This window comes from Pteronotus mesoamericanus, unplaced genomic scaffold, assembly GCF_021234165.1.
Source record: "Pteronotus mesoamericanus isolate MK-2021 breed Mesoamerican mustached bat unplaced genomic scaffold, CSHL_Meso_final scaffold_99, whole genome shotgun sequence".
NCBI classification, from domain to species: Eukaryota; Metazoa; Chordata; class Mammalia; order Chiroptera; family Mormoopidae; genus Pteronotus; species Pteronotus mesoamericanus.
In genome coordinates this window covers 8,983,114-8,998,607 of record NW_026555330.1, presented here as the reverse complement: position 1 = coordinate 8,998,607, position 15,494 = coordinate 8,983,114, and the positions used below count along the sequence as shown (strand labels likewise).

Below are 15,494 nucleotides of genomic sequence, written 5' to 3'. Positions count from 1 at the left end.
AAACTTGAAGGTAAACTATTTTTTCTTCCAACACGACTCTGGGAGTGCCCCCCAGCGTGCGGGCTGGGAGGGGCGGGAAGAGACGGGCGATAATTACATACCAGATTTTCTATAGAGAGCTGAAACTGCTTAATTTCACGGAGGGTCTCATTATCTCTCTTCACTTCGTTCACATATTGTGCCAAGTCCTAAAGAATAAAGAGACGAGGACAAAAGGAAGGCACGATAAGATCGGAGAAGAGACGAGCGCCATTTGAAAGGGAGCACCTCATTAATTTCATGAGCAGCAAAAGTATACGGCTTTCCGATGGCAATCAAATGAACGCCCAATCAATCAAAGCTGCTCGTCAAGAGCATGTTAAAAACGTCGGCAGGACAGCTGGGAAGGCTGGAGAGTTGTCACCCCCATACCCCTGAGTCGGGATGAAAAACAAACAAAATATGCCCCCACGCAGAACAGCAGGTCAGGAGCATGTAAATGCCAAACACATGAACAACGGACCTTGAGAGAATTACATCTTACGTGGGTTGGAATAAGGGCGACCATAAAGGCTCAGCGGAGCTCTGGCAGGGTAGCTCAGTTGGTTAGGGTATCGTCCCTGTACACCAAGGTTGTGGGTTCGACCCCCCAGTCAGGGCACATAGGAGAATCAACCAATGAGTACATGAATAGGCGGAATAACAAGTAGCTGTCTCTCGCTGTCTCTGTCTCTCTCTCTTTCTCTCTCTCTCTCCTTTTTCTCTCCCCTCCCTCTCGCTCTAAAAATCAGTAAGTACGTTTTAAAAGGTTAAAGACTCAGCAGGGAGGAAAAAGCAACTGAAACTTAGGCAGTGAATCTGGCAGGGCTGTGTTCTGCAATCAGTTCATCTCCACTCCTGAGAGCATTCAGTCATGGAGCCGGTTCCCCCTTGAAGATTTGATAGGGAAGGAGGAAGGGAGAGAAAGCGGAGGGAGCTCAGGGAACCAGAGCGAGCAGCGCGCACTGGCCCCGTGGCTCCGTGGCTCCGTGGCTCCGTGTGCCGTCACCTATTTTAAAACGTCTGTTCTCGTGTTTAGGGAAACATCAGTTAATCTTTCCACACTGTAATAGCTATTTTTATTACATGTGCTCTAGATTTCCCAGTTTTCGAGGTTCTTTACTGCCCTCCCTTCTCCTCAATTCATCTGAAACAGTAGGAACAGAACTCGGACAAACGGCAGCGTCTAACTTTGTTCTAAATGAAAGTCTGACTTTTCATAGGATGTATCGACACTCTAAGTGATTTCTTTCAAAATTAGACATGTATGATTTTTTTATAAAAATAAATGACCGCGTGATGTTTCCTGACAAGGCACTAAAGCCAGCTCAGTGGCGAGCTGACCCTAAAGGCACAGGGACACAGAGAACTATCATTGTCCTGAGCAGAGTCCCATTGGCATTTTGCTTGGAGGACACATTTGCTGTGTTTTAAATTAGGGAAAAGTATTTCTTTCAAACTCCAAGTCCAGCATAACGTGGAAATTGGGTTTTATAGATTCCCCATAGGTTCAAAAAGTCGACCTCTATCTCCTCGTTGTTGCTGACTTTCAGGTTTACCTGAAAATAGAAACCCAAGCTGAAACCCACGGGTGCTGGTGCACAGCGCCCGCACAGGGAGCCTGGGGGCAGCCTCGCCTGGGGGAACAAGTCCCGCCTGCGTTCCCGAGTGGCCAGCGGACCTGACGCTTGCACAAGCCGACCGTCTCCGTTAGTAACCATGCAAAGAATGTCACAGAAAACCAGGACACGAAAGCATTCCTGGCGGTGGGGCCATTGTCATATGCCCATAAGTAACAACAGTTGTTTCAATACACCCCTTGGTTTTACGTGGTGTTGTCTAACCATTAAAGTCATGGAAACATATCCATTTCAGTTAAAAATAGCTAGCTCTCCCCACAAAACTATACAAATTCTTATATGTGTCATAATATACATTAACATGCCGTGCGCATGTATGAGCAGTTTGTAGTCTTTTGCTCCCGGGCAAAAATAAACACGGCAAAGCCAGGCACGATGTGTCGCTTTACCTTCATTGCATCAAGAGCCAGCTTCAGATTCGCCTTCTCCACGGGATCCATGGTGTGCTTGACCAGTTCCTATTTAGAAGATCCAGTTTAGTGCTATTTTCATCAAATTAACACCCAAACGTAAGAAAGAAGACACTTAAAAACAAACCCTTGTATGCAGATTTGGTGCAGCCACAAACAGTACGGGGTTTCCTCAAAAAATCAAAAATGGAACTGCCTCATGGCCCAAACCGTTCCAACCTGACAGGTACCAACCTCACGCGCTCTCCCCCCACCGGCTCTCGCTCCTGTTCACCTTCGCTTGCACCACGGCCCCTCCACCAGCCCGGCCACGTCAGCCAACGCCCGAGAGGTCTCACAGACACCCTGCGGCGGCTTCTCTTGGATGCTTCCCCTTGAAGCCATCCTCACCCCCACGGGCTCAGCCGCGTCCTTTCTCCTTTCCGACGGGTCATGGTTTCTGCATGGTCCGCGCTACAGTCTGTTCACTCCACGACATCAGGGCCAGGTTTCTAAAATGGAAACCAGACCCTGCCCCTACCGGACTTAGACTTTGGTGACGCCCACAAAAGCCTCAGGGGGTCGCCCGGGTCTCTTAGACCCCTCATGATCTGAATTCTGCACCCCTCACGCAACTGCTCTCTCCACTTCCTTCCCGACAGCCTACATTCTATCCGTACTAAATCAACTGCAATTCTCAAAACAATTCTAATACCTGAACCCATTGGGCACGCTGTTTTCTCTCCTTAGAAAGCTCTTCCTCTCTGATCCACCTGTCAAACTCTTATTCTACCTTCAAAGCCCGATTCAAGAATCACTTCTCTGCAAAGCTTTCTATAACAAAAGTCAAGTACACAGTCTCCTTAAGCATGATTGACAAGGCCTTTATTTGTACCGCCTCCACACCTATGCATGCCTGTCACATTGTGCTGTTCTTGGCAACTTACACTTCATTTTCCCCATCTCAACAGCGAGCGTAATCAGTGCGGGAGGCTGTTTCATAGCCCAAGTGCCCAATGCTGTGAGTGCGGCAGGGGAGCCCTCAAAACCTATGCTGAATTTAACACCAGTCGTGTTGCTGGTATTAAATCTGACAAGTGTAATAAACTTGTCAAGTTTTCATGTTTTTACTTCTATTTTTACTTTTCCCTTATTAAATATTAATAGTAAATTATTCTCAAAGTTGCAAATTCCCCACTCTAAAATATTCTAATTTTATCAACCTGCAATTTCCAAGCATGAAGCATTCCAAAAATGACTCCCCCAGCAGAGTGTAGTAGCAAGTAGGAAAGGTTTGGAGTCATACTGCAAGCATGCAACAGATTTTGAAACACCAGACAAACAAATTCTACTCTACACTCTTTTGAGATGGAAACACACTTCTAGAGTTTTTTTCCTAGGTGTGGCAACCCACATAAAACATTTCCTGTTTTAAAAAATCATCATGGGAAAGAATATAATCTTTCCGTGGCAATTGGCCTGCGCAAGTAACAGCAGAAGGGATTATGTCCTCCCGCTCCCGCATCAGGCTGCCCACGGCGCTGCCTTCCGCCTACAGCGGGGACCAGCCGTCTGTGCCGACGCAGCTCGGCCTCCGCGAGAGCCTCTCCTCCTGTTAGAACCACGCGGCTGGTTCTAGCCATGCCTCTTTGTTCTCACATCTTCTGCTCCTAAGAACGGTTCTAGTATTTCACAGTATACGGCTGTGTTAAACTTGCTGGCAAATAATTTTTAACACTGCTTGACCTTTCACTTCTCGTTCTCTTTTCTTCCCTCCTGGCAGCCCATCCGTAGGTGTCACATTAATCATCGAGGGAACATACAGGTCAGATGTGTTACAACCTCAAAAATTCTTGGTTTCAAAAAAAATGCCCGATTCCTCGTTTAAATCACTGAGGCCTGAGACTCCAACTCATGCTACTCATCATCATGGTTTCGTTTCTTGCTGTACTGAAATTGCTCCTGTGTAATATCTGTACTATTTCTATCTAAATCTGCTAAATAAGCTCATTAATCTTGCTTTCACCTTTCTTTGAGGTTTTCTCTACAAAAAGATGGGGCAAGGAGACTGATCTACCCCAGTTAGGCAACCAACTTAACTAAACTGGGATTTGTAGCTCCTTATAATTCAACGGCTCAAGTTCAAACTCCTCTCAATAAATTTATTTATAGAAGTAAAAATAAATGTGCATATTCGCAATAGCTAAAAGGTGCAAACCACTCAGACGTGCCTCGGTGGGTGAACAAAGGTGCGGCATCTGCGTAACGGAATGTTCTCCACCCCTGAGGAAGGAAGTGCGGACACACGCCACCACGGGAATGAACCTTGAAGGTGAGGCGCACACACAAGGACAAACGCTGGACGATTCTACCAACAGGAGGCATTTAGAACAGTCACATTCGCGGAGACAGGCGTGGAATGCCTGCTACCAGAGGCCAGGGTCCAGGGGCACTCCAGGGTAGGGAGTCTCAGTGAGGCAAGTGAGAAAGTTCTGGAAACGGATGGTGTGATGGCTGCACAATAAGGTGAATGTACTTGGCGCCATGAAACTGTACACTTTAAAATGATGAAAATGGTCAATGTTATATCTATGTTTTCCCACAATAAAAAAAGATGTGCATGCAGTGCCTTTAAGAAAATTATCGTGGAACGAAACACCCTTTCAAAATTTAAAATATAAAACATTCCAAGAGGAATTAGGAAAATGTTTGCTACGTTTCATAGAAGTACAGTCATAGTTTATACTTTTATAAGTCTATCTAAAATCTTTTAAGTGACAAAAATAGGTGTTTCTTGAAAACTGCACCTTCTCATTTCTTCAGTTGATATTTGACTATACCAAATTGCAAAATAAATTGTTATCTTATTTTGGACATGTTTTTAGTTCCATGATGTCTCAGAAACTGATTGCTTTAGTCTTTCTTATTATTTTTTCATAAAATCCAATTTGATTAAGTCGCTCTGAGTTTAGGCCCATAAATGTTTTAATACATTTTTAAGAAATAATCAGGGTTTGGATTTTTCTGATTTCTCAGTAGAACAAAAATAGAGATGACTAATATTTCTGCGGCTACAGTTTAAGAAATTTAATATACAAGATGTACAAAGCGCAGAAGACTCAAAATGACATTTCACATAAAGGTAGCAGGTCTTTTTAAAATAACATTCTACAAGCATCAGCAAAGTTGACCGACTAACACAGTGAGACACTTCTGTGAAGCGGAACTAATGAGTCTCCTGGTACATCTATCAAATTAAATTTATAAGACTCTCCACCCTCATTAGAGGACTAACCGTGGAAACCATAAGCTTTCAGGTTGTAACAAGAATCACTTCAAAACAAAGATAGTCTTATGATAATTTATGGTAGCAGAAAGCAAAACAGAACGTGACACAGTTCCCTTCAGGGTGTGGTAATGAGGCAAAAGGTGAAACAGAATCAACCTACAAAATTCAGGTGTATCACAATATTGAGATTCTAATAAGCGATTATTACTAACTACGAAGGACTTGGCTGAAGGGATCTTTTTATTTGTTTTGTCCTGTTTTTATTTTAATTTTTAAATGCATTTGGAGCCAGTTCTGTTTGAAGGACATGAAATGAGAGTTTGTGAAAGATACAGGATCATCTTTGCTAAAAGGAAGGAAAGGTTTCCGGCTGTTCTAGTATTTCCCATTTAGCTCTACTAATAATTGAACATTGTAAGGGGATTGGGCGCCAGACACAGAGTACCTGGTGCATAGCTGATGCTCGTTAATATTTTGTTGAGTGAATAAAGGAACAAATGACCAGGCAGGTTTAACTGACATACCTGGAGGAGAAGGTGATACTTCAAAACACGCTGCATTGGGACCACAAGCAAATCTCGAAGAGTGAATTTCCCATTATTGGCTCTTTTGGAACATTCCTAGTGAAATGTGTTTTAAAAACATTTGTTAGAAACATTGTTGTTTTGTCAAAGGGAGTCGTAACACAGACATGAAAAAATGCAAAGGCCGTCAACAAAACTGTTATTGCATGATAAATATCTTGTTTTCCTTCTTAACAAGACTTCCTTCTAAAAAATAGAAAGTGCCTTCAATTAAAACCAAAACAAAACAAAAAAAAAAAAAAAAAGCAAACCAACCTTGCACCATTTCAGCCCCAAACATGACTGGATAAGTAGAATGAGGGTCTTCCTCCACTGACACCGGCAGCGCTGCCTTTCATGAATCTTGCCCAAACCCCGGCCCACCCACCCCGCCACATGTCTCCCACCCTGGCACCTCGGGTCCCCCCTTCTCTCCAGCTGCCATGTGCTTTGTCCAGTTTCCATCAAAATGCATCATTCTTTTCAAAAACGATACTTCTAGGCCTTCTGTAATAATCCCAGTCAAAATGGCGCTGGCTCTCTGTGTGCCTTGTAGGCCTTTTAATTATTGTGGTGCATCATACCTTCCCCAGTACGTCTCCTATACCTCTAAAAGGCTAGTATTTGCTTTATAAATATTTGTTGAACTGTATGAAATGGAAGGATTGACTCCGAAAAATGTGCTAAAGTATAAACCCAACACTAGTTCCAATGTTTTGAAAGCCTCAGATGTATTTTTTTTTTAATCTCACACTCTTCTTTCTTAAAAGTGTATCTTAAACTAATACTGACTTGTTTGTTCTCTGGATATTAATTATGACTTTGAGGAAAATACTTTGAAGTTGAAGTGTCAAAGCCTGAATTTAAATCAAGTTTGGCAACTCTTGGATGTATGACCTTGAACAAGTTGCTTTTCTGATTTTACTGTTTCTCACATATCTTTAGTGTAGTTCAAAAAAAAAAAACAACCAGAGTTTATAAAAAATATTATTATTAGCAGGCAATTTAATAAGTCCAAAATCCTCAGACAATTGCACATCCAAGACCAAAGAATTTGGAAAGAGTTCAGGACAGGAGTTATGTTCAAGGAAATATTCCTTTGCTCATGCCTCTGTGTCCCTTCGCCTAAACCTCGGTTTTCCGAAATATAAACACATATATTATCAGAAGCTATAAAGCAAACTCCACTAGACCTATGAGCACAGTGAATTAATGAGTGCTTGGCAGCAGATCGTAAGCAAGAAGAAAAGTTAGCTCCTGTCTTGTCAATTGTGGCAGATCACTGGAAAGATAACTATGTTAACAGAGTCATTGCTTCTACAGATTAGAGAGTTCTGAATCCTGGGTCTCATATAAGGGGTTAAACTGTTAATTCTATTGTAACGAAAGGGTCTCATCTCCCTGTTATACTTCAATCAAGCACCTTAAAGTTGAGGTTGTCTCTTACACTTCCTATATTATGACATCTTAACACAGTGTTAGGAACAGAAAGTTTATACTCTTCAAATTCACTTTGTTATGTGATGGAAGTCAGTTTGCAACCTGTTGGGGAAAAAATTAGTTCCTTTGAGTCATCCATTACAGGCTCGGGAAGTAAAGAAACTTGACGTTGCTGATGTTTTTCTACAACCAGGAGCCTGAGATCAAGGTGCAAAATGCTTATTAGCACTGAAAGTGAATGAAGAGAGGAAAGGATCCTTCCCATACCTCCAGTCGCACGCTTAGCCTAAACTCCAGTTATAACTGAGAAGAAGATACAATAAATTAGGGATGAGTCAGCTTGCTGGACGAGATAGGACTCTATTACCCTTTACCTTTACCTCATGTTATCTTGGTTCCAAAGTCGAGAAGAAAAAGACAAAAATACAAGAGCAAAAATAACCACAAAAGAGAAGACATGAAGGAGGCGGAGAGACGCCAAGAACCAGGCAGCCTTGCCTCCGCCAGGCTAGGACCTGCCGGGCACAGTTCCGGCCAGGAGCATCAGCTGAGGTGTCGCAGTGGGGATCTGGTTAAATGCCTCCTACCCAGGCCCATGGCCACTGGTAGGGGCAGGACAGTGGGACAGTCAGCAGCACCTCGCCCTGAGCCTGCAAGTGCAGCCTGAGGCCCTCCCTTCCCCTGAGAGTCGCGGTGACTGCAGGGACGGGGCTCCTAGAGTCCCAGAGGAGCATCATTGGGCAGGACTGGGACAGTGACGCTGCAAGAAGGGGCAGGAACATTCAACGATGCTGCGAACACAATGGACGGTTGATTGACACTTCGCTGACTCCTGTCTGGAGTCAGAATTTATCTCTTTCTCTGAAACTGCTTTAATGACAGCTCTATTAGGAACGAGGTATGTACGTTGTGAAGGTTTATCTCACCGCCATATTTTAATTTAAGTCAAGGTGGCTTCTAGTTCTACGCTTATGAGGCTCCTTTCTCCAAAGAGGAGTAGGAACCCCCTGGCAAGGTTGTCAGGGTGCTATTCAGGAGTGACTCAAACCATCTCCAGACATGAGGTCCGCGTCGCCAAAGGACTGGCAAACTCTCTCACCAGGAGCTCCCCTCCGTGGGAATTAGGAATTAGGAAATCCCACCAGATCCGCCAGAAACAGCGAAGGGCTTCTGATGTGGAAACCACCTGCTCTTTGTTCCCCTGTTCACCACTTGAACAAAAATCAGCAAAGAGGGTTTAGCCAATGAAACCACGCAGAGCCATTGAAGAAGCGACTCTGCAGCTCCACCTGAAATTTAAGAAAATCCCAACATACAGATGATAGATTTGAGGTGATAGCCATATAACACATAAGCAATCATTTTTTAAAAGCTCGTTGAAAGGGCAAAGTCTTCTTATGGGGCGGGGGGTTGGGGGGGATGGACAGACCTACCAAGCTTCTGGACTTATTTTCCACTGTTGCCATGGGCTCTGGTACAGTGACCTACGAGCCCCTTCTCTCACTTTCCCAACTCTTCTGGGCAAGACATACTGATCCTTCCAGAATGCTCTCCACGGAATCTCATCTGTCAAGACTCACCCCATTCCTCAGCAACCTGACTTCACGCCCCTTCAGGGGAACCTCCCGCCTTCCGCTTCTCCTGGAGTCGCACGCACGGAGTCCTGTCCATCGGCGCGCGTCACCCGCTACCTTGTGCCATTATATCTGAGTCTGTCTTGTCTCCCTTCGTGTGGGCACCGTGCCCTGCTTATGCACCTGCCCCTAAACGTCTCACATTCTTAATCAACACTTTGAATCTTGCATACATTATCTCACATGTATCTTACTCATCCTGCACCTCTTACAACCCAGGGCCTCACCCTGCCCGGCCATAACACGAAGGAATTAACTGGATAGATCTCACAGTCATGAGGATCTAATGAGGGGATGTGCAGGACACACAGAGCCATAGTCTGAGGTTTTCCAACTGTTACCACCATATTACTATTGTATAGAGCTACCTATTAATACATTGTATAAAAGTGCCATTAAATTATGTTTAGAATGCACGGGGAAATTCACGGTGGCATTGATCACGAAAAGGAACACATAGGTTATTTCACAAAAAAACAGACACACAAAAATAGCAGGCACCTCTAGTTTCAGTTTGACGTCTTCTTTTGTCTTAGAGATGTTGTCCAAACTCGAGATGGCCGACTCCACTGCGCTGCAGTACTGCCCGTAGATGACCAGCCTAGAAGGGAAGGAGGCAGGGAGGCAGCTGCGGGACAGAGGGCAGGCACACGAGGGCAGGGGGGCCACAGCCCCATCCCTCTAGAACCACCTGTCCACACCCCTCCCGCCGGGGTTGCCCTGGGCAAACTACAACCTCCCTGCGCCTCAGCGTCGTCATTTCTTTTTAACGCGCACCTCCCAGCCTCCCATACGGCCACAGAACATGGGTCCCTTCTATTTGGTATGAAAAAAATGGCTATTTTTATTTCTAAGTTTGAATAGGATTAATTCCATGTACATTTTTACAGCAGGTGGATTTTAAAACCTGGCTTAAAGGCTGTTGATGTCGAGTAGAAATGTGTATCACAAAACAAAATTTACAATTTCTGTGTAAGGTTCTACTAAATAAATGTCTACTCACTATGTTGTACATCCGAAACTAATATTGCATGTCAACTGTCAAGTCCCTATTAGAGATCAGCTTTTTAGTGTTTACTCACACTCAGAAAGTGTTATTTTATGCTACAACTTTATTGTAATCGCCACATTTGACTCCATTCAATAATAAGCCTCCTACTCCTTCCACCTTTTTAATTAGGAAATTGCATTATCTGAGGAGAGGAACCAGAGGCCTGAGCCATGCAGGGCACCAGGCGAGCCTCACGTGGATTCTGCGCCTGCCTCTGAAAGGGCGTCTTGGGAGGAAGGGGGGCATTTTGCAAAGAAGCTGGGTAATTTGTTTCCTTAAACTCTCCATTAGAAAAAAATCTAGTAAGAAGTTAATATTTATCTCATTGTTGATATAAATAAATTTATTAGCCATCTCTTAGCGCTGGAAATGATAGTGCTTGGTTTAAAATTGTAAGCAAAATTCCTAATTCATATGTGTTGTTCAGATTTTTTTTCCAAGCTGACCACTGTGGCTCAGTTGGTTGGATGTCATCCCATGAAGCAAAAGGTCACCAGTTCAATCCCTGGTCAGGCCACATGCCTGGGTTGCGGGCCAGGAACCGATCGATGTTTCTCTCTCATATCAATATTTCTCTCCCTCTCTTTCTCTAAAAATAAATAAGTAAAATCTTTTTCTTTTTTAAGAGTTACAGAGCTGTAAAAGGATCTACACTGACTTGTAGTGCAAAAGTCTGGATCTTTTTTGTTTTTTCCTTTTTTTTTTTCTTGATATACATAAGAGCTCAGGCTGCCACCAGAAGGGCAATTGTCCCATGTTGTAGCTGCTGCCCAGATGGTGTCTTAGTGAACAATAGTAATACCTATTTATGAGCAATGTTAACTCTAGCCCTCACTATGATGACAAACTAACAGCCGCAAAACTTAAAATTCCCAAATTACCTTTCCTTGTAGTTAATGAAAATTTGATACAAATTCTGGTCGTTTTTATTTACAATGGAATCATGAATTTCTTGCATTAGGTTCCGATGAACTTTTACAAGCTCCTTAGAAAAGAAAACAATGTTAAAGTCAATTAGAAATCAGAACCCCTCCCCCCAAAAAAACCACCCCAAACCCATAATCCCAGCTGCTGCTCGACCTGCCGTCCGAGGACATGCTGAGTGCCCTCAGAACGTGAACCGGCTCCCATCAGTAAAGAGAGGAGGAAGAGGAGGGGGTGGGAGAGGAATGGGAGAGAAGGAGGAGAGGGAAGGGGAGGGACGAGGGAGGGAGAGTGACAGGCCGTGTGCCTGGGAAACGGCGGTTTCAGATCTGGCTAGAAATACTAATCTCCTGTGGGGTGGTTGGGGAGTTATTTCATTAGTTATTAAAGGACAATTTATTCCTTGTATAAAAATATGTACAGCGCCTTTTCATTTTGTAATAATTCTAAATTTTTCAATAAAACTACCCAAGTGCTTAACGGTTTATTCACAAGATCAGCAATGGTCCCGTCCTCGGGACGTGAGGGTGCAGATCCGCGCTTTGGCCACTTAGCGCGTCCTTGGCTAAGCTAACAACAATCAGGCCGAGTTACCTGGAACGAGACAACTCAAGGCAGAAAGAAGGGCAGAATAAATTGCACTAGGCAGTTTATTAGAGCAACCGGCATGTCAGAATTTCATCTTTCTCCTAATAAGCAAGTGATTGTCCGTAAGTATGTGTGACAGCCAGGAAAGGAGGACATGGCCCCGAGGTGCCAATGCCTGGCTGTCTGTCCCCATGCCTGCAGGCCCTCAGGAGGGCGGGCAGGGACCAGAGCCGTGGGGCCTGCCTCCTGCCGAGGGGCATGGAAAGACCGTGCGGGTAACTGTCCAACGGGCCCGCAGTTACAGGGGCCAGACTTAGGGGGTTTGAAAGCCTCCTCTTCCTGGGCCGTGCACGTTGCTGCATCCTGAAAGTTCACCCAACGTCACAACCACCTTTTCCTGCTGTGTCACGCATCAATGAGAATGCCTTGGTTCGGCCAAAATCAAGGACAGGAGCAACGTGCCATGGCTACAGCGACTGGTGCGCATCAACAGTGGACATAACAGAATCAAAATATAAGGGACCACTAGCCCTGGCTGGGTAGCTCAGTTGGTTAGTGTTGTCCTGATACGCCAAGGTTGAGGGTGTGATGTCGAGTCAGGGCACGTACAAGAAGCGACCAATGAATGCATAAATAAATAGAACAAATCGATGCCTCTTTCTTTCTCTCTTTCTCAAATCGACAACTAAAACTTTTAAAATAGATACCAGCAAGCCTGTACATAAAGGCTTACATATTATCTATGAAAAGCTACATATTAAAACCAAAGCCGATGCTGGAGGTCTGAGACCTAGAGTCTGGCCTCCTAGCACGACCTCAGTTGGCACAGCATTTGGATGGCTTCAGTGCTTCCACACAAATATTCTTTAAGGATTATAGGATAACTGGAAGGTGCTCTGAAACTTGAAATGCCTCCATAAACCTTAAAAAAAAAAAAAAAGTTTCCTCACATGGGACCATTAACATGGGCTGTCGAATCCTAAGGCCCAGTAGGGCCCTTCAGAAACAGGAGTTACGGATGGCACAACTAGAAGCAGAAAAGAGACACCAGGACAGTGGAGGACAGAGGGAAGTAGGACAGACAGAAGGAGTCAGGACGTGGTTCATACGGTGGGGCCGAGGGGCTAGAGGAGCGTAGAGCAGGGAGCAGGGCGGAAGGGCTCTCTCACAAGACAGAGACCCGAGTCCCTACTTAACTGAGACTGTCTCATCATGACAAGCACTGAAGGGAAATACGTGAATCTTGTCCGTACATCTTCTGCAGGTATTTCGAGTGACTTTTGGTTCAAGATAGGACTTACCCGTTATTTCTTGAGAATACAGCTATAAGGACTCCGGAGGCAGAAAACAGAGTCAAAATTCTCAAAGAATACAGGCGCATGCTAACGGGATCTGGAACCCAAGGAGAGCTGGACAGAAGGACAGCAGTTTTGGCCGGCGTGGCTTTACTTACAGGAATGTTGATGAAGACGGAATCGAACTCTGCCGCCGTCAGGAAGCGTTTCAGGGGGGCCATGAAATACTGCCGGAAAAGGGGGGGGGTTAGACATGGCGCCGCCACGTCGAGACGGTGGGTTTCTACCAGGAGACAACAAATCTTTACTGAAAGTCCGCTGTTTATCAGTATTGCAAATACCCAAGAAAAAGCAGAAACTATATTTTCTCTCAAAGATTTTACACTTGAACAGAGATAGAAAGAATTAAAAAAATACAAGTTAATACATTTAAAGTACAAAATACTTTGGGTGGTCAGCGCACAAGGGAATAGACACATGATGTATTATCAAATTGTACAACTGAAACTCGTTATTAACCGATGTTACCCCAGTAAATTTAATTTGAAAATAATAATAATAAATAAGCAAAATTAAAGGCTTAGGCAATACATGTGTCCAAAAGTAAGAGAAAAAGAAACTTCTCCTGGCTGAATTGACAAAAAATGGCAACGTGTTGGGAGTTATCTTTGAGGATGGATGCAAAATACCCCTCAAACCTTATGCACGGAGTCTAGATCCCTGAGACCAACCATCTGCTCATGCAGCTTATGGATCACCCCCTCACTCCTTGAGAACTGTGGTTCTGGTCTATCATATCACTCTGCATTACTACCCGTCTTCTTTCTTGGCAGCCTCAGCATCTGCACAGATGATCCTCCAAATAGCCTGGCCTCCAGTTCCTTGACCTGCAGTAACCTTGTGCTCCTTCCTCGCTCTGCTCCCTACTCCTGTGGTCGTATCTCAAGACCTTATCATCACCAACAACTGCAAATGCTCCACAGCGTTCATTTCAAGCAACCAACTCTCAGACTGCTACCTCCTACCTTTGCCGTTCATTCCTTCAAGGAACTCTTCAACCCCATTGGGTCTACTCACCCTTGACCACTCCGTAGCCCTCATGTGCTCACTTCCCTCCTTATCCAGTTGACATTCCATTAACCATTATCAAAATCAGTTCCCTGCATATCCCTTACTCTCTTGTCTTCTACTGTACTTTCCTGGAAAAAGAAAAACCCTGCTTAAATCTAGTTTGCCACCTATGCTGTGCCTGGACTGAAGAAGTTAAACGTGAACTATGCTGATAGTCTGATTTTAAATATAATCACAAAACTTAATTGGATCTGTAATGCTATAAAATCCTACTAACTTCCCCTAGTCAAGGTTACTCTCTCATTTTCCTAAACAACCCTCCCACAGCTTCATCTCTTTTTCTGATGTTCCAAAACTTTCTCCTGGTTCTCATGTCCCTAATCTGTAAATGTGGGAGTCATCGGAAGTCACCTCAAACATCTGTTCTGTCAACATTCATTCCTGAGGTGCTCTCAACAAGCTAGCCCTGTGACCTTAAACAACCACTGCATGACAATGGTCCAATCTGTACGTCAACCCAACTTTTCCCCTCCGTGCCAGATTCACTAACTTCCTCCTCGACGCCTCTCCTTGGAAGCTAACAGGTATCGCAAATCCGCTATGTCTCAACAGGCACGTGATTGCCGAGCCTGTTCTTCCCCGTCTCTGTCACTGTTTTTGCCTTTCAGACAGTTGCTCAGCCTAAAAACCTAGCATTCCTGGCACTGAAATTTTTTAACTGATCAAGAGAAAGAGAGGGAGATCATCTGTCGTTCCACTTATTTAAGCACTCATTGGTTAATTCTCATATGCGCCCTGACTGGGGATCGAACATGCTGCCTTGGCATACGGGGACAATGCTCTAAACAACTGAGCTACCCAGTCAGGGTGAAACCTAGCTTTCTTGATTGCGCTCTTTGCCACACAGCCTTTACCTGATTTATCACCAAATCCACTTGGCTCTAATTTCAAAATTTACTCAGAATCTGACCACCCCTTATCGCTCTACCAACACCACCATTTTCTCACCGTGGCTTCTACAACAGCCTTCTAACTTTGCTCCCAGTTTCCACCCTTGCCTGACAAGAGACAGAATGAGCTGTTAACAACCCCTGTTAAATTACGCCATTCCTTCCACTCCAAACACTGCAGCTTTGAGCTGGATGCCCCGTGGGCCGGGCTCGCTGCTCCCGGCGCTCATTCCGCGTCAGCCACCGGGACTGTCTGTCGTGGCTCCTGGAAGCACACTGCACACTGTCCCATCCCAGGGGCCTTCTCCCAGCAACTGTCGCCTCTGAGAGACCCGCAAGGCTCCATCCCTTAATTCACTCAACCGTCTGCTTAAATATGCTCTTAGAAACCTTCCATTACCATTTGATATAAAATAATACCAGTTCTCCCCTGTCACTCTCTGTCCCCTTCCTCTGCCCTAGTTTCTTCAGAGAATTTATTACCACTTGGCATACTTATTTGCTTCAATTATAAACCATTCTATGACAGAGAACCAGAGCTCTATCGTGTTCACTGCCATATTCTCAATCCCTAGGCTGGTGCCATTTAGATACTAAAATCAATACATAAATAGTTGTGGGGGGATTAAATCTGCTTTAAGA

General features: G+C 44.5%; 1 protein-coding gene across 1 annotated transcript in view; it reads right to left on the bottom strand.

Moving 5' to 3' along the window:
- VAV3 (vav guanine nucleotide exchange factor 3) overlaps nucleotides 1–15,494 on the bottom strand; it is a 270,926-nt gene that overhangs the window by 130,612 nt on the left and 124,820 nt on the right. The window contains exons 7-12 of the mRNA XM_054564899.1: nucleotides 12,990–13,058; nucleotides 10,906–11,009; nucleotides 9,475–9,574; nucleotides 5,861–5,956; nucleotides 2,048–2,116; nucleotides 102–188 (exon numbers count right to left, since the gene is read on the bottom strand). Of these exons, the coding sequence (XP_054420874.1) occupies nucleotides 102–188; nucleotides 2,048–2,116; nucleotides 5,861–5,956; nucleotides 9,475–9,574; nucleotides 10,906–11,009; nucleotides 12,990–13,058 (525 nt within the window). The remainder of the gene's footprint in view (nucleotides 1–101; nucleotides 189–2,047; nucleotides 2,117–5,860; nucleotides 5,957–9,474; nucleotides 9,575–10,905; nucleotides 11,010–12,989; nucleotides 13,059–15,494) is intronic.